The sequence below is a fragment of the Megascapheus bottae genome, chromosome 6 (genome assembly GCF_031878675.1).
Source record: "Megascapheus bottae isolate mThoBot1 chromosome 6, mThoBot2.hap1, whole genome shotgun sequence".
Taxonomy (NCBI): Eukaryota; Metazoa; Chordata; class Mammalia; order Rodentia; family Geomyidae; genus Megascapheus; species Megascapheus bottae.
The window spans coordinates 74292399-74314728 of record NC_143514.1 but is presented as its reverse complement, the minus strand read 5'-3'; the positions used below and the strand labels follow the sequence as shown (position 1 = coordinate 74314728).

The 22330-nt window shown below is 54.7% G+C and overlaps 1 protein-coding gene across 1 annotated transcript; it reads left to right on the top strand.

Annotated features, from left to right (window-relative positions):
• The first annotated feature begins 1639 nt into the window (after positions 1–1639).
• LOC150062422 (protein-arginine deiminase type-3) lies at positions 1640–22066 on the top strand. The gene is made up of 16 exons (XM_090333889.1): positions 1640–1731; positions 6770–6950; positions 8097–8169; positions 8935–8996; positions 9729–9846; positions 10543–10668; positions 11640–11818; positions 12385–12488; positions 12566–12677; positions 14098–14205; positions 14871–15022; positions 16377–16521; positions 16607–16709; positions 19546–19625; positions 20574–20699; positions 21786–22066. Exons 1-16 carry the CDS (start codon positions 1640–1642, stop codon positions 22017–22019), a joined length of 1995 nt encoding a protein of 664 aa, XP_090190015.1. The 3' UTR covers positions 22020–22066.
• The last annotated feature ends 264 nt before the right edge of the window (positions 22067–22330 follow it).

Sequence of the window (22330 nt, the reverse complement as noted above, 5' to 3'; positions counted from 1 at the left end):
CTGGGTTTACCATTAGCTGGGGCCTTGGGCAGCACCAGCGTGTCAGCTGAGGTCCTGTCCCCACCTTGCCTGGCGGTCAGTGGCATGGAGAGAGGAGGAGACTTGGATTCAGCATCTTTTGAGCCCTGCTGGGCAGGGCACTTCCTCCCATTATCTCTGTTGGGACTGGTGACTAGTCACATTTTCTATGGATGAGGAAACTGAGGCTGGGAGAGAGGAGCCCACACCCAGGACTGCTTCACTGATGTGCGTGGGGGGGGGGGAGTGTGGAGTGGAACTCACATGTGCCCTTCTGTTTTATTTTATTTTATTTTGCCATTACTAGGTCATGAACTCAGGGCCCAAGCACTGTCCTTGGGCTTTCTCAAGGCCAGGGCTCTACCACGTGAGCCACAGCACCACTTCTGGCCTTTTCTATGTATGTGGTACCAAGGAATCGAACCCCAGTCTTCGTGCATCCTGGGCAAGCACTCTACCACTAGGCCAAACTCCCGGCCCCTCACATGTGTCTTTCAGAGAGTTTTTTCTCTTGTGGTTCCAGGTGGGGCCTGGCCTCAGTTTCCCCACTGGGAAAGCAGAACATCTTATGCTGACCTTCTAAGCTCCCAGGGTCTACATCTCCTCTGGGTGCCACGTCCGAGGTGAGTGGAGCTCCACACTGAAGTTCCACCAGCCTCTGCCATGCCTGATTGCTCAGCCAGGACCGAGAGGTAGGGCGATGCCCACTTCCCCTTACCACCCATCCAGCTGTAAGGAAAAGGCTGGCATTGCTCCAGGCCTGTCAGAAGGTTTTAGAGCTGGCACCAGTGGCTCACACCTGCAGTCCTAGCCTCACAGGAGGCTGAGATCTGAGGATCTATGTTTGAAACCAGCCTGGGAAGAAAAGTCTGGGAGACTCTTATTTCTAATTAACCAACAAAAAGCCTGAAGTGGGGGTCTGGCACAAGCGGTAAAGCATCAGCCTTGAGCAAAAATGTTAAGCAGGAGTGCAAATCTCCCAGGTGCAGGTGGCTCACGCCTGTAATCCTAGTTACTCAGGAGGCCGAGGTCTGAGAAGGCCAGTGTGGGCTTTCCATAAGACTCATCTCCTTTTAACCACCAGAAAACTGGAAGTAGCACTGTGGCTCAAAGTGGTAGGGCACTAGCCTTGTGCAAAAAGAGCTCAGGGACAGACCCAGCCCCTGAGTTCAAGCTCCACGACTGACAAAAAAAAAAATCCCTGAGTATTGGTGCAAGCATGTGCGCACACATGCACACACACACACACACACACACACACACACACACACACGGAAGGGGGGTCCAGATCAATGCCTCACACATTGCTCCCCTATTCTCAACAGCCCTTCCTGCCTTGGCCAAGTACCTGTGGGGACTTGTTCCCCTTAGATCTGGAAATTAACTCCTCGCAAGCCCCAGGTGAGAGCAGCAGGTTCATATGCAAATACTGGGGCCTTTCCAGCCAATCCCAAAGAGACGATTGGCTCTTGGCCATCTGGGAAGGGGCTGAGCTTCCAGTACTAAAGCCAATGAGCAAGTACCCAGGGCAGGAGGGGTGGGGCCAGGGACTTTTAAACTACTTCCCAGGGGGCCTGCGGGCAGTGCTGGGTTTGGAGGCCAAGCCCAGTCCCGGGCCAGCATGTCTCTGCAAAGGATGGTGAGAGTATCCCTGGAGCACCCTACCAGCGCTGTGTGTGTGGCTGGCGTGGAGACCATCGTGGATATTTATGGGTAAGAGCCAGAGGCCCTGGAGTTTTGTGGCCCTCCTTCCTGGGAGCTGCACAGGGCACCTAGCCTGGCTGCCCCCTTCCACTGACTTGGCCGTAAAACAGTTGCTGGTCGGGGAAATGTGGGCCCTTGCCTTTATTAGCCGAACTGGAATGGGTCTTGGGACGGAAGGGCTGGAGGGGTACACAAGAGACTCACAGGCCTGGGATGGTGCTAAGGGTTTGGAGGCTGCAGAGCCCATAGGGTCCTGTGCAGCTTGTTTAGGGATCCTGCAGGCAAGACTGGGGTGGGCAGGGGTCTGTGATACCGCAGGAACAGGATGAGGTGCCCATCCATACGAGGTGCCACCCATATCCATTGCCCCTTAGCTTACACGCTTGAAAACAAGCGTGTAAGTCATTTTTAGAAAGATCCTGTGTGCTTGCCTAGCACTTCCAGGTTGATGGGTTGGTGGATGGGGAAGGCAAGAGTCACTCTAAAATGTAAAACTCTATAACTCTGCACTGACTGAAACCCTCTGGCTGGGGCCAGCTGTGGTCATCTCAGTCTGATAGATGGGCAAGTTGAGACACAAAGACGGTGAGCCATGCCTTTGAGTCACTCAGTGACCAGTGGCGGAGCCCAGGTCCAAGCCCACCTACTGGCTTGCTCAGACTTCTGCTTCCAGCCAAATGCCAGCTATGGTCTTAGATCTGATCCCTTTGCTGTCCCTCCCTCCCTCCTTTCCTCCCTCCCTCCCTCTTTCCCTCCTTCATTTGTGCCCAGGCCTTTATGAGGTGGGGAATTCTCCCCACTCCCTCTGCCTGAAGGCCAAGAAGGATTTGGCTAGGGGTTCAGGAGCCAGGCCTGAGGAGTCAGGTCCAGGGCTTCGCTTTGGAGAGGGAGGGGCAGGAGGGGCAGAGCTCTGTTACTGGAGTCACCCCTCAGCTCCAGCCGTCTCTTGGGCAGCTCCTTGACCTTAACTTCCTAGAGACCAGTACCACCCCCACCATGCTGTGGCCACCAAAAAGGCTTTTCCAGATATGTCCAGCTATGGCCCAGCAGGTAAAACTACCTACTCCTTGAAAACAAATGTCCTAGACTAAGAGTTTAAAGATGGAAGTGAACTTAACAGGAAGCTGAGATGGTCCCCAGATGAGAGGAGGTGAGTGGCTCATGATGAGAGGAAACCAAATCTAGAATGGGTGGAACCCAGCTTGGAGCTAGGTGCTGAAGCCTGGTTGAGGGCAGGTGGGCCAGGACAAGAGGGAAGGGGATGGGCGTGGGAGAAGAGGAGGAGGAGGATGAGGAGGAGGAGGAGGAGGAAGAGGAGGAAGAGGAGGAGGAAGAGGCTGGCGCCACCACCTGCTCCAGACCTGTGAGAGTGACTCATCCTCCCCCCAACTTGTGCCCATTGGGCAGATAAGTCTCCAGTTTGACCCGTCCAGGAAGCTGGGCTTGCTCCTCCCCCACAGAGCTGCCTTCTGTCTTGGAGGAAGATGGAAGGTGGCTTTGGGCAACAGGAGGCCAGGCAGTCGGTGGTGGGTTTGGCTGTGGGTAGATGCTCTGTGGGGTGAATCATGGGGGAGGCTGGGAGTAGGGCAGCCATGGAGCTCCAGCATCTTCCAGTGGAGGATCCTCAGACCCCAGTGGGCAGCCTCCATGTCTTTGGGTGGTGGAGACCCTCGCCCATTCATGGTTGTAGTCATGGCTTGTTTTGGGGGGTACTTGTGCATGCTGGAGCAGGGGACACACGGGAGAGGCTCTGTCCCTCCTGGGGTGGCAGGGACACTGGTCCTGGAAGGCTAGGGATGCTGTGTGTGATTGGCAGTCCTGGGTGTGGCAGTGGGAGTGGAGGTTCCATGAGGCTGTGACTTTTCAGCTGTCACCAAGGTCAGTGAGAACTCACACTTTCCCTAGCCAGAGTTCCCAGGGAGCTAGTGCTGCATGCTGTCACCCCCTCCATTTCACAGGTGAGGAAACTGAGCACAGAGAGGCTGAGTCACTTGCCCACTCAGCGTATTGAACACTCCACTGTGAATAGACTCCAGGATGGCCAAACCCTCCCGACTCTGGCTAGCTCCCAGGGAAAGGCAGTGAGGAAGGCCCTGCACGAGGAGGCTGGTGTGGCCTGCTCAGGAGGACAGGGAGGGTCTGAGGCAGCGTGGAATAGGATGTGGACAAATGGTCCATCACGACTGAGGCCCAGAGGGGCAGGATCTTACCTGGAAAGGGGTCCCAGGGACCCCAGGGAAACTTGGGGCTGGCAGGCTTGGTCTACAGCCCCAGAGCCAGCCCACTGCACATGTGAACCCCAGAACTATCAGAGTCATCTGCTGAGCTGCAGAGAAAGCGGAGCCCAGATGTCTCTAAGAAGGGACAGCCTCGACCTTGAGGGTGACCTTGAAAGAACTCACCTTGGAATGACCTCAGGGAGCAAGCCCTGGAAAGGCAGAGGGCAAGGAGTCTACCATTAAGACCTGCTGGGAAGATCGGGGTGTGTGTGTGTGTATGTATTTGGTGGTACTGGGGTTTGGGCTCGTGGGTTTACTAGGCAGGTGCCCTACTATTTAAGTCATATCCCCAGACCTTTTATTTTTAGTTTAGTTTTTTTGAGATTAAACCTAGGCTAGAACATAGTCTTCCCACCTCCACCACCCTCACAGCTGGGACTACAGCATGTGCCACCAGGTTTGGTTCCATTGGCTATGTCGTGGTACGAGGACGGATGCCACTTGCCTCTTTTCCTTCCATTAGCAGGTTTCTTTTAAGGAAACACCTGGACTGAGCTGGTGGCCTCCTCTTCTCTCCAGTGGAGGTTTTCTACCTCTGGCTTCACACTTTGACTCACCCAGGATCTTAAATAAGTATTCAAATGTGGCCGGCTGGGAGTGTAACCCTGAGGAACAGCCTTTTCCTGGCAGGCACGAGGCTCTGGGTTTAATGCCTCAAAAGGAAAAGAAATACTTTTCCAGTCTCCCTGGAAAGTGTGGTTCCCTGGGTGCTGGCAGGCCACGTCTATAGTCTAACTCCTCAGGGAGCTGAGATCTGAGGATTAAGGTTGGCAGCCAGCCCGGCAGGAAAGCCCATGGATGAGACTCTTACTGACAACCTCTAAGAAGCTGGAAGTGGAGCTGTGGCTCAAGTGGTAGAGGCCCAGCCTCCAGTGAGAAAGCTAAGGAGACAGAGCCCAGGCTCCAAGGACCAGTGCAAGTGTATGTGCACATACACACAGTGTGGCTTGGCTTGTGTTAGCTATCATGGGGGTCTCGGGGTCTCAGGTTCCTGAGACTCCTGTGTGGCCATGGCTGGGAACCACTGGTCCCTTCTAGGAAGGTGGAAAAACTCAGATACTCAAAGGCCTCTTCCCGGAGCCAGGAGCCCTGGGTTTGGCTCCTGTCTCTGTGGCTGAGTTGTCTGAGCAGCTCTCTGCTCCTGTCTGAACCTCCCTCCCATTGAGTTTTCCTATTGGTTTGGGGGTGGGGGGTGGGGCCAGGCTTTCTGAGCAGCCCACCTTTTGTGGTGTGGCCTTCAGAAGGGGTTTATTGGCAGCAGTGCTGATCTGGCCTGAGGTTGGCCATCTTTGGGGTGTCCCCCGATCTCTGGGGGGAACCTTTCAGGTGTTTTCACCAAAGGGTCTATAGTCATGGAAATGTGTGCCTCAGTTTCCATGGCCACTCCTAGGCTGGCTGGGGAGCTCTGGTCAGCCTGTGTGTGGTTAGTCCTGGCTATTCCAGGAGCACTGTCTAGATGAGAGCCACCCACATGCCATGGTGGTGGGGGACCTGGCCACACTGGCAGATCCAGGTGGCCTGGCCTGAGGAGGAGGGGTGCCAGGGGAGGTTCTGGGTGTTTCCCTTGTCTCCCAGAAAGTGGGAAGTCTGGATCATGCTGTACCTGATGCAGGATTTGGTCATCACAACACAGGGCTTCTGTGTCGGGCCCTGAGCAGTAGACTAAGAGACCCACAACTCTTCTAGGCCTCAGTTTCCTAGCCATGAAATGAGGCCATGCCTTTCTCTCATTCCAAGGGCATTATGCATACTTGCCTCTTCCATCTCCTCCTTATCTTCCCCCCCTACCCCACCAAGTAGGCATGATTCTGAGGCTGCTGTCAGGGTCTAGAGCCAGAGGGTGGGATGTGAACCCAGAATGCCTGGATGAGGGACACACAGCCTTGTCTACCCTGTCATGGTTCCATTATTCAGCCTCTTTTGCTGGAATCTTGATCTGGCTTTGGGGAGCAGTCCTTTCCTCAGAGCCCTCTCCTCCAGGAAGCCTCCCATCCTCGCATGCAGCTGTCTCCTGACCTGTGCTCCATAATGGACTTTAATAGTCCTTTTCTCACCCCTGCTCAGTGAGACTGCCCGTGGGTTTAGCTGTCATTATCCTGCGATACAGGGAAGGAGACTGGGCCAAGAGGCCAGGTGACTTAGTCAGTGTCACCTGCTGAGGCGTGACCCACCCACCTCCAGATTCTGTCTCTGAGGCCTCCCTCCCCAGCTCAATGGCTGCTAATCCACCCACGTTGTAGCCATGGCCTGTCCTGGCCTAGGCTTCTTCTGGCCTCCCCCCCAGCATCAATCTGAGGAGAGGGGTCTCTGCACCTCAAACCTGGGGCATGGGGCCTAGAAACAAAGGGGCTACCACACCAGAAAGGCTATCTGGGATACCCTCTCATGGACGCAGGGACAGGGACAGTGTGGGGATGGGGTTGGGGGGTCCATCAAAAGTTTACTAGCTTCCTGCTTGACTAGGCCCACCCCAGGGGAGTGGAGGGGAGGCCTCTGTCCTCCGTGTCTGTCTCGGTCTCCTTCTCTATCTCTTTGGGCCTCTCCATCTGTTTTAGGGAAGTCACAGTACCACTGCTTCAGCTTGACTTCTGCAGACACAATTCAGGAGTGCTTTTCATGGACATATGGCCCGGATATCACACGAGTGTACATTTATACGAAAACAGTTGCATGTCATTTGTTTTCTGTATCTGGTCGACTGTCCTGGGTGGGGGCTCCTGGCTGCCCCAGGAGCCCTCCTCCCTCCCCACTCTCCCTGCTCTTCCCAGGTCGGTCCCTGAGGGCACAGAGATGTTCGAGGTGTACGGGACCCCAGGTGTAGACATTTACATCTCCCCCAGCATGGAGAGAAGGCGGGAGCGCGCCCACAGCCGGCGGTGGCATTTCAACCGGGGGCTGGAGATCATTGTCATTATGAACTCCCCGAGCAATGACCTCAATGACAGTCATGTGAGTGGCCCAGACCTCTGCTGTGGGGGGGGGGGATGTCAGGACTCCCTCCTCCATTCTGACTTCCTGCAGGTGGGTCTCAGCAGCTGAGCTGCTGGCAGATCCCAAGTTCTGCAAGTCAGGATCCAAGTCCACATGATGTGTCCTTGGGGTTTCTGGTCTGGCCTGCCCATCGGTGCAGAGGTGGGGAGGGTGGACACCTTTCATCCAGGTACAGGGGTGAAGCCAGCCCTCCTCCCTTCTTCTCTGGTGTGAAGGGAGGAACGGGCTCCATTCAGCTGCATGGAGCCTCAGTTTCCCCATCTGAGGATGGGTTGGTTAGGCAATCTTTAAGAGTGGACACAGGAGGGGCAGCCCTGTCCCTTCTAGAGATGTTTCTCTAAGAGGCTTTCCTCTCCCCTCCACTTCCTCCCGACCGCATTTGTGTGGTATGGGTGGGGGCAGGGAACTCAGCATCTGTCTCCAGCCACTTTATTGCCACAGTCCTTCTTGCCCTTATCTGAGGTGGGGACCTACATGGCCCCTGTTTTGCAGATGAGGAAACTGAGGTAGCTCAGCGAGGTGAAGTGTCTTGGCCCAGATTCATAGGGAGACCCTAGAGGTGAAACTTGCCTCCTGCCCAGGCCTGCTGAGTCCCACAGGGAGCACTGATTTGCTAATTCTCTCTCCCTCCTCCCCCTTCTTCATCCCCCTCCCACCCCCAAATCTGGCAAAACTTGGGTTTAAAAAATGACATTTTTTTTCCAGTCCTGGGGCTTGAACTCAGGGCCTGAGCATTGTCCTTGAACTTTCTCAAGGCTAACGCTCTACCACTTGAGCCACAGCACCACTGCTAGCTTTTTCTATGTATGTAGTACTGAGGAATTGAACCCAGGGCTTCGTGTATGCTAAGCAGGCATTCTACCACTAGGCCATACGCCCAGCAGTACTTGGTCTTGCCAGGCAGCTGCTCTACCACTTAAGCCATGTCCCGAGCCTTTGTTATTTGCTTTACTAATTTTTCAGCTAGAGTCCCTATGGGCCAACCAAGATGTGGGAGGAGTGATGACTTACAGAAGGCAGGGGAGGGGGCTGCACCCCCCCCGTGGGGTGTCTCCATGCCATTTTTGGGCAAAACACTGAGCTCCAAATGACCTGTTTCTGCAGGTACAGATTTCCTACCACACCAGCCACGAGCCAACACCCCTGGCCTATGCTGTGCTGTACCTTACCTGTGTTGGTAAGCAGAGCTGGGGGGAGGAGGAAATATCTAAGAAAGACCCTAAATGAGGTCTTTTTTAAAGTATCAAGTGTGTGTGTGTGTGTGTGTTGGTCCTGGGGCTTGAACTTAGGACCTGGGGGCTATCCTGAAGCTTTTCTTGCTCAAGGCTGGCTTTCTACACCTTGAGCCACTGCTCTACTTCCAGATTTTTGGCCATTATTTGGAGAGAAAAGTCTCACAGACTTTCCTTCTTGGGCGGGCTTTGAACTGGAATCCTCCTGAATAGCTGGACTGCCAGCGCCAGGCTCATTCTCTGTTCTTGAAGAAGCAAAGATGTTTTGTAGGTACAGGAAGGTTCATTCTGACCCCCGAATGCTCCATTTATGTTTTATCAGCTCCCCGTGTCCAGAAAACATGGTGAAGCAAGGGTGTGGGAGGTAGGGAGTCTAAGTAGGTGCCAGGCCAAGGTTCAGGCTGGCCATGCAGTCAGTAGGCCAGAGAGGCCAATTTCTGTCCAGGCCCCCCTGACCCCCTGCCCTAAAAAAATGTACCAAGTGACCTGAGCCCAACACAGGACGAGCCTCAGGCAGCAGGGGCTCCAGAGAAGCAGAAGAGGGAGCTGCCACTGAAGGCTTCCTGGAGGAGAACAACCTTTGGCTGCAGCCAAAGAGGCTCCCAAGACCTTTCTCTCCCAGCCTAGAGATGGGTCCCCCTACTTCTGGGTGTGTCTGCTGGGAGGGGAAATAGCTCCATCTCCCCCACTGCCTCCTTGTCCCCCTGCAGACATCACCTTGGACTGCGATATCAACTCCGAGGGCAGGCAGGACCAGAATTTCATGGACAAGGTAGGCCTGTTTCCTGTCACCCTGGTCGAGGGGTGAGGGAGTGTGGGGTGACCCTGCTATAAGCCAGGTGCAGGGGGAGGGGCCTTTGTGGCCCCTCTGAGCTGAGGAACCCCGGGCAGGAATCTTTAGCACCAAAATGATCAGTTGTTCTTAGCCCTTGAGAGGCTTTGATTTTTCAGAGGAAAAGTTTCAGATCCAAACCAAGAGCTGGCAAATTTGAATAAATACATGAAAGCCAGATTGTCATGATTTCTGTCACTGGGAACCATGCTGTGTGGATTTTCCCATGGGGCTGTAGAAGCAGCCACAATTAATACCTAAACTGATCATGTGGCTGTGGTTCTAATAAAGCTTTATTTATAAAAACAGGCCATGGGTTGCAGTTGACCCATGATTACTAATGAGCTGGTATCTAGATGCAGCTGGAAAGAAATGTTACCAAGTGTGAAGTTCTCAGAGATCTTTGAAGTCAACTGTGGGGGCAACCAAGAGCCCTGGGGGCTAAAGGAGAAGGACATGGGGCCTGGAAGGGGTACAGAAGGAGGGCGTGGCAAGAGAGATATGGAGGGAGGAGGGAGCAGCATGAGATCTGTGGTCTTAGAGAAAGAAGACTGGGCTGTCTCAGAGTGCTCTGTGGTCAGGACTTAAAGGCTGGCCGAGGCAGTGGGGAGGATGGTGGGGTGTGGCTGGAGCCATCACAAGCTGTGTCTGCTCTGCCTTCTCTCGGGGCAGCGGCAGTGGGTCTGGGGACCCGAGGGCCATGGTGCTGTTCTGCTGGTGAACTGTGATCGGGACAACACGGATGATAATGGTCCGGATAACTGGGACCAGCACGTGAACTGCCTGCAAGGTGAGGGCCTTGTCTGGGATTCCAGGAATAAAGCCTAGAGTTGCAGCCCCCCAACATGCCACGATAACCCACCGGGGGCTGGCAGCGGACCCTCCTCAAGGCCCTGGGGCCTGTGGGTGTCACGTAGGGACAGAAACTCCAGGCATAAGCTGCCCACTTTTGTCTTCCTCCAGAGGAACACAGAGACTAAGCTTGCTTGGTCACCTGCTGTGTGTCGGCGTCATCCTCCCCAGTTCTTCCCCCATTTAAGTGATTTAAAGGTGGCATGGCCAGCTGGGTGCCAGTGGCCTGTCATCCTGGCTACTGAGGACACTGAGATCTGAGGATTACATTTTGAAGCCAGCCTAGGCAAGAAAGTCTGGGAGACTCATCTCCAATTAGCCACCCAAACAGCCACGAGTGGGGCAGAGGCTCAAAGGCCAGAGCACGAGCCTTGAGGAGGGGGAGAAAAGCCCCTCAAGGACAGCACTTAGGCCCTGAGTTCAAGCCACAGGACTGGCACCACACAAACCAACAAAAAAATTAGGCAAGTGTGCTGAGGGTCAGAAGTCAGGGAACTCCCCAAAGTAGTGAGAGTCAGTCTGTGGCTGCCCTTCCAAGCCCAGGTTGGACCCTCTGCCCCCTGCACCTCTGGCCTGTGTGCAGGCCCAGCACCCCAGGTGCTTCTCAACCGCTGCCCCTCTGCCTGCCTCACAGACCTGGACGACATGTCCATCATGGTTCTGCGCACCCAGGGCCCCGCCGCCCTCTTTGAGGACCACAGACTCGTGCTCCACACCTCGAGCTTTGACGCTGAGCGGGCCCGGGTCTTCCATGTGTGCGGTGAGCCAGGGGGACCTTGTCTGTCTCCTAGGGGGGTCTTTGGTCTAGGAGATGCCCCAGGGAGATGGGGGTCACAGTGGGGGACTCTGTGTGTGTGTGTGTGTGTGTGTGTGCGCGCGCGCGCATGCACGCACACACATGCCAGGTCTGGGACTTGAACTCAGGACTTCAAGCTCTTGCTTAGCTTCTTTACTCAAGACTGGTATTATACCACTTGAGCCACACTTCTAGCTTTTTGACGGTTCATTGGAGATAAGAGTCTTGGGGATTTTCCTGTCTGGCCTAGGTTCAAATTGCAATCCTTAGATCTCAGTTTCCAAAGAATCCAAAGTAGCTAGGATTACAGTCTTGAGCTATCAGTGCCTGGCTACAAATGGAGTCCTTGGTCTTTGTTGTTGTTGTTGTTGTTTGTTTTTGCTGGCCTTGGGGCTTGTACTCAGGGCTTGGGCGCTGTCCCTGAGCTTCTTTTTGCTCAAGGCTAGCACTCTACCACTTGAGCCACAGCACCATGTCTGGCATTTTCTAAATCGTTTAGTCGAGTTAAGACTTTCATGGACTTCTCTGCCAGGGGCTGGCTTCAAACTGTAATCCTCAGATCTCAGCTTTCTGGTCAGCTAGGATTACAGGCGTGAGCCACCAGCGCCTGGTTTATGGAGACTTTTAATGGAAATCTGCGTGCGTATTTCTAATAGGAGACAGACTAGAATTAAAGTAGCTGGATTGGGATCATTTCAAGGTTGATTCTTAGCCAGGGAGCCTTTTCCTAACCAGGGAGCTCAGGGTCCTGAGATACCTCCTCTTCTTTGCCAAAGCCCAGAGGAAGACATGGAGTCTGAAGTTAGGTGAGGGTGGGGTGGGGGGGAGGAGTTCAGTTCTCCCATTGCTCATACTCCCCAGAGGTCAGGGGTCAGGCTTCCCAAGAATCACAGCCACCTCTTCTCCCTCCCCCCTTGCCTCCCCTCCCCTCCCAGGTCCCCAGGACTCCTGTGAGGCCTACAGGTGTGTGCTGGGGCGGGACAAGGTGTCCTACGAGGTCCCACGCCTCCACGGGGAGGAGGAACGCTTCTTTGTGGAGGGCCTCTCCTTCCCTGACGCTGGCTTCCCGGGCCTTGTCTCCTTCCATGTCACTCTGCTGGACGACTCCAATGAGGTAGGGGGTGGCGGGGCGGAGAGGTGAGAAGGGCATCGCTGGTGTGAGGGGCCCCTGGCTTCCTGGTGTCTCTCTGCTGGGTGAGATTGAACTCAGGGCTTTGAACTCGCTAGGCAGGTGCTTCACCACTTGAGGCATGCCTCCAGCTCTTTTTGCTGGCCTTAGACTATGATCCTCCATCTACTGCCCACATATCTGAGATTACAGGTGTGAACCACCACACCCACCCTCAAATGTCTTTTTTGTTTGTTTTTTTAGCGTGAGTAATGGGGCTTGAACTCTGGTTCTCATACTCTTGTGCTTACTTTTTTGTGCTCAAGGCTGGCACTCTACCATGTGAGCCACAGCTTCACCTTATGGATCTGGGGTGCTTAGCTGGAGTAAGAGTCTCACAGACTTTCTCCAGAACTGGCTTGGAACCTCAGCCCCTTGAGTAGCTAGGATTACAGGTGTCCATCCACCGGTGCCCGGCTCCAATGGCTTTCCTAGGAACTGCAGAGTAGAAGGAGGACTTGCCTGGCCCCTGGGCTCCAGGTGAGGCCCCCCCACCCCGCCCTCCCCTACAGTACTTCTCTGAGTCGCCCATCTTCACGGACACGGTCGTGTTCCGAGTGGCGCCCTGGATCATGACACCCAGCACCCAGCCGCCCCTGGAGGTGTATGTGTGCAGGTAAGTCTGGGGCAGTGGAGACCTCCCGCTGGAGACTGGTTGCTAGCTCTGAGCCACCGTCCTCGCCTCGTCCACAGTGTGAGGAACAACAAGGGCTTTGTGGAAGCTGTGGCAGAGCTGGCCAGGATGGCTGGCTGCAAGCTGACCGTCTGCCCGCAGGCTGAAAACCGCAATGACCGCTGGATCCAGGTAACCATGAAGAGGGGCCCAGAATGCCCACCTCCCTCACGGGGGAGAAATGCCAGGTGCTTTCATGAGATTGTCCTATCAAATCGGAGACCAACAGCCCTTGCTCTAGAACTTTCTGGAAGCCAGGAAGTTTTCTGCTGCTGGGTTTGACACCCTTCCCCTATCCAGCCAGGGCTAGCACTGGGCTAGATGGTGGGGGTGTGGGACTTGTGTGCCCTGCCCTAGGCAGCTGAGCCAGAGACAACTCATCCATCCTCCACCAGCTAGAGACACCTTTGGTTGTCACCCTGGGAGGGGCGGTGCCACCTCCTGTGCCCATGACCAGTCCACAGAGAAGCTTCTGGTCCATGGTGTGGCACTGAGCTGCCTGGATGAGTGAATGACACTTACTAGACCCCTTACTCAAGGATGTAGCTGGTTGCTAAGAGAGGCAGCTCCAGGGGGCGGGGCCTGGGGGAGCCTCTGGGATTGGGGCCAATGGGGTGACACCTTCAGTGGGAGGGGCCTTGAGGAGGAGGAGCTCCATGGTAGGGGCCAATGGAGTGGGACATCCAGGAGGGAGAGTCCTCCAGAGGTGAGTCCCAAGGCCAGAGCCTGGAGGGGCAGGGCCAGCAGGGTGTGCAGTCATCAGAGCTGGACCAGATCCTGCACACACGTGGATAATGGCTTTCTGCCAGGCCATATGTAGCATCATTTCATCTTGACAGCCCCCTGTAATTACTCCCATCTTTAAGAAGCTCACGGGGGAGCAAACACCCAGGTTGCAGAGCCGGTAAGGGCAGTGCTGGGATGCCAGCTGTCCACTACCAGGAGGTTCAAGATGGGGGGTCCTAGAGGAGGACCAGAATGTGCAAAGACCCACAGGTGGGAGGTGGCGTAGGTGGGGGGTGGGGGCTCTCTTCGGTTAGGACAGTGGCTTTGGGAAGGACAGGTGGTGGGAGACCTTGAATGCCAAGCTAATTAACTTCTGGATGCTTAGAGATTAATCTGGTGAGTCTGGGGCAGGCAAGATAACGGGGGTGATCCAGCCTAGGTTTGAGTCCTGGCTGCACTGCAGACTGGCTGTGTGCCCTTAGAGAAATCACTACACCTCTCTGTTCCTCAGAGAGGAGCAGAGCCTCTGGACAAACGTGTTGTGAGGATTAATGACAGAGCCAAGGGCAGGGCCAGACAGGCTAGTATGTGCCTCACTGTCCATGCAGTTCAGAGAGGCCTGGCTAGCCTGGGCTTTGTTTAGCAGAGGGTTGGAGACTGCTCTGGGCCTCACACGTCTGAGGTGTATCTGCTCCTACTTAGTTCTCTCAGCCTGGCCAGCTACGAGCGACCCACGAGGGCAAAACAGGCCTGAGAGAGCAAGTTGGCAGGAAAGGTCTTTCCCAAGGCTCCAGGTGTCTACCGCTGGCATCTCTCTTGTTGGCAGGATGAGATGGAGCTGGGCTACATTCAGGCACCGCATAAGACTTTGCCAGTGGTGTTTGACTCCCCCAGGAACGGGGAGCTGCAGAATTTCCCTTACAAAAGAATTCTGGTAAGTGGGGCTGGGGGTGGGGAGGTGGTACCTCCGCCACACACCTGGGAGGCACAAGGATGGGCACTGGGAAATTTGAGCCTGGCCAGATTTGGCACAGCAGAGACACATTCATGTCTGATTTCAGGGGATCAGACTTGTGTTAAAAGTCTGCGTAATTTGTCTGCAGCTCAAGTTCTTGGGGCATGCTGCACTTTGTTTTGTTAAATCTGGAAGCCCCTGAGGGGTGCCTGTGATGGCACAGTGATAATGACACAGTGACACAGGTTCTGCCGTGAGAGCTGTGTGACATCGTGTGAGCAAACCCCATCCCCTCCCAGCCTCAGTTTCCTCATTGATGAGGACTGTATTTTAACCCTGGCTTTGAACATGTTTGTGAAACTCTGGTGGGCCAGAGCTCCGGTGAGATAGTAAAAAGAAAACAAAGGAGACACAGGAGTCCAGAGGACAGAAGGAAGACTTCCTTGGTGCCCCAGGGAATAAGACACCCCTCAAGATCCCCACTGCACCCCCCATCAAAACCCATCTCGGACTCAATTCTTTTTCCCCAAAGAACAAGAGGCTACTTAGACCATACTTTGTAGGAGCTCAGAGTCCAGCAGGTTAATTCTAACCCCTTCTAGGCATTCCTTCCGATCCCTGCCTGACTCAGTTTCCCCCACCAGGGTTTGGATTTTGGCTATGTGACTCGGGAGCCACGAGACAGATCTGTGAGTGGCCTTGACTCTTTTGGGAACCTGGAGGTCAGCCCGCCAGTGGTGGCCAACGGGAAGGAGTACCCTCTAGGGAGGATTCTCATCGGGGGCAACCTGCCGGGGTGAGTGGTGCCAGCTGGGGTCCTCAGGGCCAGGGGCCAATCTGACCTTCCCTGGAGGGGCCAGGCTCTTTGCTTACCCCAGAGTGTGAGATTGCCAAGTAAGTAGGGACCCACGAGATTAGGCAGTCTGACCTCTCATTTTACAAGTGGGCACAGAAAAGGCAAAGGGAGTCACACATAAGGCAAATTTATGACAAGACTCAGGTCTTCTGGTTCTGAAATTAACAGATGACGCCAGTACCACAACGCTTCCACCGATAGTCATAGGAGAAAATGTTTCCATTCCCACAGTCCCAGGAGAGAAATGCATTTCAGTCAAATCTTATTCATACTAAGTGGTGAATGACTCATGTCAGATCTTTCCCTGAGAAATGAAGAGACGTGAAAAGTGAGATGATAGTAACAGACGGATGGATGGACAGACGAACGGAGACAAACAGATGTGTTACTCTTGTGTGACACAGAACTACTGTGGAGAAGGAGAGGAATTATATCATAATGGTTATTTTTTGTAGAAGAGAATAAGACACTGGGCCAGTCAGGTTCAAATTCAGCAACGTTTGTAGGCAGATTTTGGATCAAGTAATAGATGAGTCCAGACACAAGCTGTAGAGGGGGCTGAGTGCCCTCAAATACATGACACCCTGGAGAGGGCACTGAGGCAGGCCTTATCTTGGATACATTTTCAAAAGGCCCATATATATGGGCTGGGAGTTTGGCCTAGTGGTAGAGTGCTTGCACAGCATGCACAAAGACCCGGGTTCGATTCCTCGGCACCACATTCATAAAAAAAAAGCTGGAAGTGATGCTGTGGCTCAAGGATAGAGCTCTAGCCTTGAGAAAAGTCCAAGGACAGTGCTCAGGCCCTGAGTTCAAGCCCCACAACTGGCAAAAAATATATATATATATATATATATGACAGGTTTATAAACAAAATGTGGGGGAGTGGTGGCTCCTTGTGGGATTTGAACTCAGAGCTCTGTACTTGCTAACTTGAGCCATGCTCCTAGCCCTTTTGGCTTTAGCTAGTTTTTTCAGGTCATTGTTTTTCCCCTTGTGCACTCTTGGCCAGTGATCCTCCTATTTTGACCTCCATTGTATCTAGATCACAGGCATGTGTCCCCATACTCAGTGTGTTCTTTTGAAATGGAGTCTCGCCAACACTTTGGCTGTGGCTGACTCTGGAATGGGGTCCTGTCTCTTGAGCAGCCAGGCTCGCAGATGCAGGCCGCAGTGACTGGAAGCAACACATTTGTAGTCAGAGACTGCAGACGGCTCCAGTGCTTGCCATTCTGGCTCTGCATGGAGCCTTCTTTTTTAGCTAAGTGGCTTTTCCTAACCCCACGGGCCTCAGGTCGAGAGGCCGCAGGGTCACCCAGGTGGTGAGGAACTTCCTCCACGCCCAGAAGGTGCAGCCCCTAGTGGAGCTCTTTGTGGACTGGCTGTCCGTGGGCCACGTGGATGAGTTTCTGAGCTTCGTCCCTGCTCCAGATGGCAAGGTAAGCCCTAGGTGGCGTGCCTCTCCTGATACCAGGGGCAGGAGCTCTGGGGGAGGACTCAGCCAAGTCTGTTTTCTGCACGCAGGGCTTCCGGTTGCTCCTGGCCAGCCCTGGTGCCTGCTTCCGGCTCTTCCAAGAAAAACAGAAGTGGGGCCATGGCCGGGCTCTTCTGTTCCAGGGGATCATTGGTGGGTGTCGGTCCTGGGACCCTCAACGCAGCTCCCTTGAGTTACAGCGATGGACAGAGGGGGTGTGGGGAGAATTGGGCGATAGCTGGTTTGTGGCCTGTGTATAGGCACCAGGCCTCTGCTTAGAAGGACCCAGTGGCTGGGTTGAATGTTCTTGGCTGGACATCTGAGTACGTGTGTTTTGCAAGTGATACTGGATTGGAGTCTGCGGAGAGTGCAGAGCCTCTGCCTCCTCTCCTCCTGGCCTCTGGCATGTGTGGGGGGTGAGTTCAAAGGTCCCATCAGGACACCCTGGCCGGGAGGTTTCAGTGCTCAGTAGTTTGCCCGGTAGCTGATGCCTGTGGGAAGGTTTGGAGCCTGGCTAGGCCAGCTGCCCCAAGCCTGCACAGCACGTGGTCTCCTGCAGGGGGCAACAATGGGCAGGCAGCCAGAATGGACTGTGGAAGGAAAGACCCAGCTTTGTGTCTGAGTACCTTTGGTGATGGGGTGGGGGGAGGGGGATGTGAAGGTTGTTGTTATACTGGAGTTTGAACTGTCAGTACCTAGCACTTCTTGGCTTTCTTGCTCACAGCTAGTGCTCTGCCACTTAAGCCGTACCTCCAAACCTGTTCTTTGCTAGTTAATTGGAGATAAGAGTCTCATATACTTCTATATCCATCTGGCTTTGAACCATGATCCTTCAACTCTTGAGTAGCTGGGTGCTTCGTTTTGGTTTGATTTTTTTTCACCAGTCCTGGGACTTGAACTCAGGGCCTGGGCACTGTCCTTGGACACTTTTTGCTCAAGGCTAGCACTCTGCCACTTGAGCCACAGCACCACTTCCAGCTTTTTCTGTATATGTGGCACCAAAGATTTGAACCCAAGGCTTCGTGAATGCTAGGCAAGTACTCTACCACTAGGCTATGTTCCTGGTCCTTTGATTTGATTTCTGGTATGGTCCTGGGGCTTGAACTCAGGGCCTGGGTGCTGTCCTTGAGCTAGGCTCGCCCTCTACCACTTGAGCCACAGTTTCATTTCTGGCTTTTTGGTGGTTAATTGGAGATAAGAGTCTCAGGACTTTCCTGCCCTGACTGCAATTCTCAGATCTCAGCCTTCTGAACAGGCAGGAACACGTATGGGCCCCATGCCTGGCCCTCCTTCCCCCACCCCTCCGGTTTTTGAACAAGGACACACAGCAAGATACCAAGGCACAGGCTGGCTGAGCCTCAGTCAGCAGTGAAGAGCTTTCTGGAGTAGCTCTCAAATCTGCCCAATTTCCTGGCAAAAGGCCAAGGGGGTGGCACAGGGAGGAAGCCAGTGTCCTGGACATAACCATCTCAGGGAGAAAACCCTAGAATTGTCCCCATACCATCCCACATCCCTACCTTTCCCCGGCACTGTCCTTGCATGACAGACCCCAACAAAGTTGGGGTCTCAGACCCAGCCTTAGAAATCCTCAATCCCTCCAGGTCCCTGGCGCTCACGCCTGGTCCCCTAAATGCTTGAGAGTCCGAGATCAGAAGGGTCACAGTTCCAGGCCAGCCTGGGCAGAAGAGTCCTCCCCACTCCATGCCAACAGGCAAAGCTGAACATGGCGGTGTGTGCCCATCATCCCAGGTGTGATGGAAAGAAAAGAGAGATGGAGGAAGAGAGAAAGAAAGAGGAAGATTACAGTCCAGGCATACAATGGGCAAGAAGAAGTGTTGTTCAGCTACAGGGTGCCTGCCTAGCAACTACAAGGTCCTGAGTTCAAACCCTCGTACTGCCGAAGGCATCCTCAAATCCACATTTACGTGCTGGTGGGGTGTGTGGGGAGTGCATTTGGCTTTTCCCAGGAAACCAGGTTTCTAGGGAGCAAGGCTGGGTCATCCTGAGCCAGTCCCCCTGGCCACGAGGTGGACGTGGCTAGCTGGTCACATCAACGAATCTGGCTTAGTCTTTGCGGCTCACAGTCACTATCCACGGACCCCAGGAGAGCCTGGGAGGGCGACTCTGTCCATCCCCTTTCTACCAGGGCTGAGAGGCCCCCAGAGGACAGACGCTGCCCCAGCGCTCTCAGCAGGAATACAGTGGAGCTGGGCCTGCAAGGGAACCACAGAGTTCCATTGGGGGGTGGGGATAGAAGGGGGTGGGGTCCCTCCTTTCCCGGCACTGCTCCCAAGCCCTAGGCTCACAGAGCACCAGCCCCCCTCCCCGTCCTAGCTGTGTGACTGGGGCCAGCCAGATGCTTGCTCTGAGCTCGGCTTTTCCTCATCTGGCGATGCCGACTTGCTGGGGAAGTCTAAGTGAGCTGCAGAACGTCAAGTTTCCGGCCTAGGGGGATGGATCATGACATGGGCTGGTATGGACATAGCACAGGAAACCAGGGACCCCGCCTCCCCTTCCATGGCCAGCCCATCTCCAAGGCCACCCCTGGGGCAGGTCAGGTGTGCTCACCCCCTAGAGGGCAAGTCAGAGCCTGCTGGCTCTGGGCAGTTCCAGGACTGGCTGGGTCACTGTTCCCTCCCCCACCCCGCAGCAGCTGACCTAGCTCCTCCATTAGCCAGAGGCTGAGGACTCATCCCAGGGGTGCTTGTGAATGTCCAATTAAAGCATTACCATGTCCAGTGAACCCAAATAAAAATCTAAAGGTCATTGCTCAGCTGCCATGGGACCCTCCCTCCCCTGTCCCCTCTCCTCCCCTCCCTCAGGCAGCCAACTCTGCCAGAGGCTCTGCCTGTCCAGGCCGGCAGAGAGCAGCTGACTCAGCCGGGACCAGCAGCTGTGAACTTGGGCTCTGCCTGGCGGCTTCCCAGAGCAGAGAGTCCTCCTGGGGCCCTGGTCCTTGCCCCGCCATGTCTGTCTGTCTTCTTGACAGGAGAAAGGCAGGTCCAGACCATCTCCATCAACCAGATCCTTTCTAATGAGAACCTCATCAGCTTTAACAAGTTTGTACAGGTACTGTGGCCGGGGAGCTGTGAGTGGAGGGTGGACAGGAGCGGGGACTGGAAAGGGTGGCCCAGTTGAAGCTTACAGATAGGTGTGATGGACCCAGACCCAGGGGCCTCCAAGGGCCTTCTTTGTCCTGCACCACCCACTGTGACCACCAGAGGGAGATCTGGCCTCAAGTGTAGTTTCAGAGCTGCCCAGGAAGCTGAGGTCAGGAGCACTGTGACTTGAAGCCGGCCTGGGAAGAAACATTGGCCAGACCCCATCTCCCATTAACTAGCAAAATGCTAGACTAGAAGTAAGACTCAGATAGTAGAGTGCCTGCTGGGCAAACTCAAGGCCTTTTGTTTCAAAATTAATGAATTAATTTCTTTTGTGGGTCATGGGGCTTGAACTCTGGGCCATGGGCGCTGTCCCTGAGCTCTTCAGCTCAAGGCACCACCCTACCCCTAGAGCCAAGTCCCACTTCACATTTCCTAGTGGTTAATCGGAGATAAGAATCTCAGGTTCTTTAGTGCCCTGGCTGGCTTTGAACCTCGATCCTCAGATCTCAGCCTCCTGAGTAGCTAGGATTACAGGTGTGAGCCACGGCACCTGGCTAATTTACTATTATTTTTTGACCCAGTCACATGTATGCACTTGTTAGATACCTAATCAGGATGCAAAGTTGCAGTATAAAGTTCTAAACCATGAGAAGGGGAGAAGATCCCGAGAAGTGAGGGATGTAGAGAAGAGGGTCAAGGATGGAACATTCTGGAACAATCTCTGTGGTAGCCCATCTTCTGGGGCAGGATGTAGGTGGGTGGGGGTATTTTGACTTAGGGCTCCAGAGGTTAGTGTGTGTGGATTGTGGAGAGCGGCATCTTGCCCCTCCTGGGCCACACTTGAGCCTCCCTCCCAGTCCCCCTCCCCCTCACACACTGGCCCAGTGGCCCCAACACGCCCCTCGCCCTCCAGAGCTGCATCGACTGGAACCGTGAGGTGCTGAAGCGGGAGCTAGGCCTGACAGACCGCGACATCATCGACATCCCGCAGCTCTTCAAGATGGAGAAGAGGAAGGCTGTGGCTTTCTTTCCGGACCTGGTGAGCCTCCAGTTACCGGGGAGGGGAAGCTGTTGGGGGGGGGCAGGAGAGGCCAGGCCAGCACAGTGGCTTCCAGTCCTTAAGGGCAAGGGGACGTCGCAGTGGGGACATGCCCCACTGACCCAGCCTGTGTGATAGTTAAAGGAGCTGGGCACTGGTGGATCCTACCTGTTGTCCCAGATATGCAGCAGATTGAGGTCTGAGGATCACGCCTCAAAGCCAGCTGGGCAAGAAAGTCTATGAGACTCTTATTTCCAATTTACCACCACCACCACCAAAAAAAAAAAAAGCTGGACATGGATGTGTGGCTCAAGTGATGGAGCATAAGCATTGTGTGAAAAGCTCAAGGACTGTGTGCTCAAGGTCCTGAGTTCAAACCCAGTACTGGCAGAAAGCTGGCAGAGAGAGAGAGAGAGAGACAGAGAGGGAGACAGAGACAGAGACAGACAAACAGAAAGAGACAGGGAGAAAGAGAGAGAAGCACTGCCAGCCCCAGAGACAGAAATAGAGATCCAGGAAGATTGCATGGGAGAAGTGGCTTTTGATGGAGCCTCGGGTACTCACACCTGTATATTGCTTTCCTCTGACTTTTTGCCCTCTCTATCAAGGCCTCTTGTTATCCTCTTTCTTCCTGCATGCTCGGGGGCCTTGTGATCATGCACTTGCTCCCAGAACAGTTCACCTTTCCCTCTCCCGCTCCTTCTCCTTTTTCCTTTACTTCTTTGGTGCTAGTATTGGTGCCAGTATTGGAGCTTGAACTTAGAGCCTTGTGTTTTCTCTTGGCTTTTTCCACTCAAAGCCGGTACTCCACCACTTGAGTCATAGCTCCACTTCCAGCTCTTGGTGGTTGATTGGAGACGCGTCTCTTGGATTCTCCTGCTTTGAACCATGATCCTGCGATCTCCGTCCCCTGAGTAGCTGTGGTGACAGGCGTGAGCCCCTGGCTCATCACAGCCCCTGGATGCAGTCAGGATCTTCAAGGCTCCTGAAAGACTTCCTTTCCGGTCTTTCTGGGCGGGTGGAGGAGGGAGGCAAGCAGAAGGGGAGGGGAGGGGCTGTCTCTGACCGGGCACCCCGTTTCCGCAGGTGAACATGCTGGTGCTGGGGAAGCACCTGGGTATCCCCAAGCCCTTCGGCCCCCTCATCAACGGCCGCTGCTGCCTGGAGGAGAAGGTGCGCTCGCTGCTGGAGCCCCTGGGCCTGCACTGTGTGTTCATCGACGACTTTGCCCCGTACCACATGCTGCACGGGGAGGTGCACTGCGGCACCAACGTGCGCCGCCAGCCCTTCTCCTTCAAGTGGTGGCACATGCAGCCCTGAGCAGGCCACCTGCTACCCGCCACTCAACCCGCTGTCCTCCCATGTGAGGTGGGCCCATGGGCGATGGGAACTGAGCCAAGGAGCACCAGGTGACCCCCGCCCCAGGCTCCCAGTGGCGAGCCCAGGGTGACCCGCCCCTCCAAAGCCTTTCCCTTCGCATGTCTGTGCCCCGCTTGACCCCCGCTTGGCTCTCAAACATGAATCCTCTTGGTCTTCTCCAGAAGGCCCTCATTTTTGTGGCTTTCGTGGGAATCAACACAATAGGAAAGGGGCTCCTCCTTCCAACACCCAAAACCCTCTGGGGACAGGTT

Excerpts from the sequence above, each read along its gene's own strand:
- LOC150062422 (XM_090333889.1), top strand. The coding sequence starts at position 1,640 with ATGTCTCTGCAAAGGATGGTGAGAGTATCCCTGGAGCACCCTACCAGC. Across the intron at positions 8,170-8,934 it reads GCTGTACCTTACCTGTGTTG|ACATCACCTTGGACTGCGAT; the intron begins GTAAGCAGAGCT and ends GTCCCCCTGCAG. Across the intron at positions 8,997-9,728 it reads ACCAGAATTTCATGGACAAG|CGGCAGTGGGTCTGGGGACC; the intron begins GTAGGCCTGTTT and ends CTCTCGGGGCAG.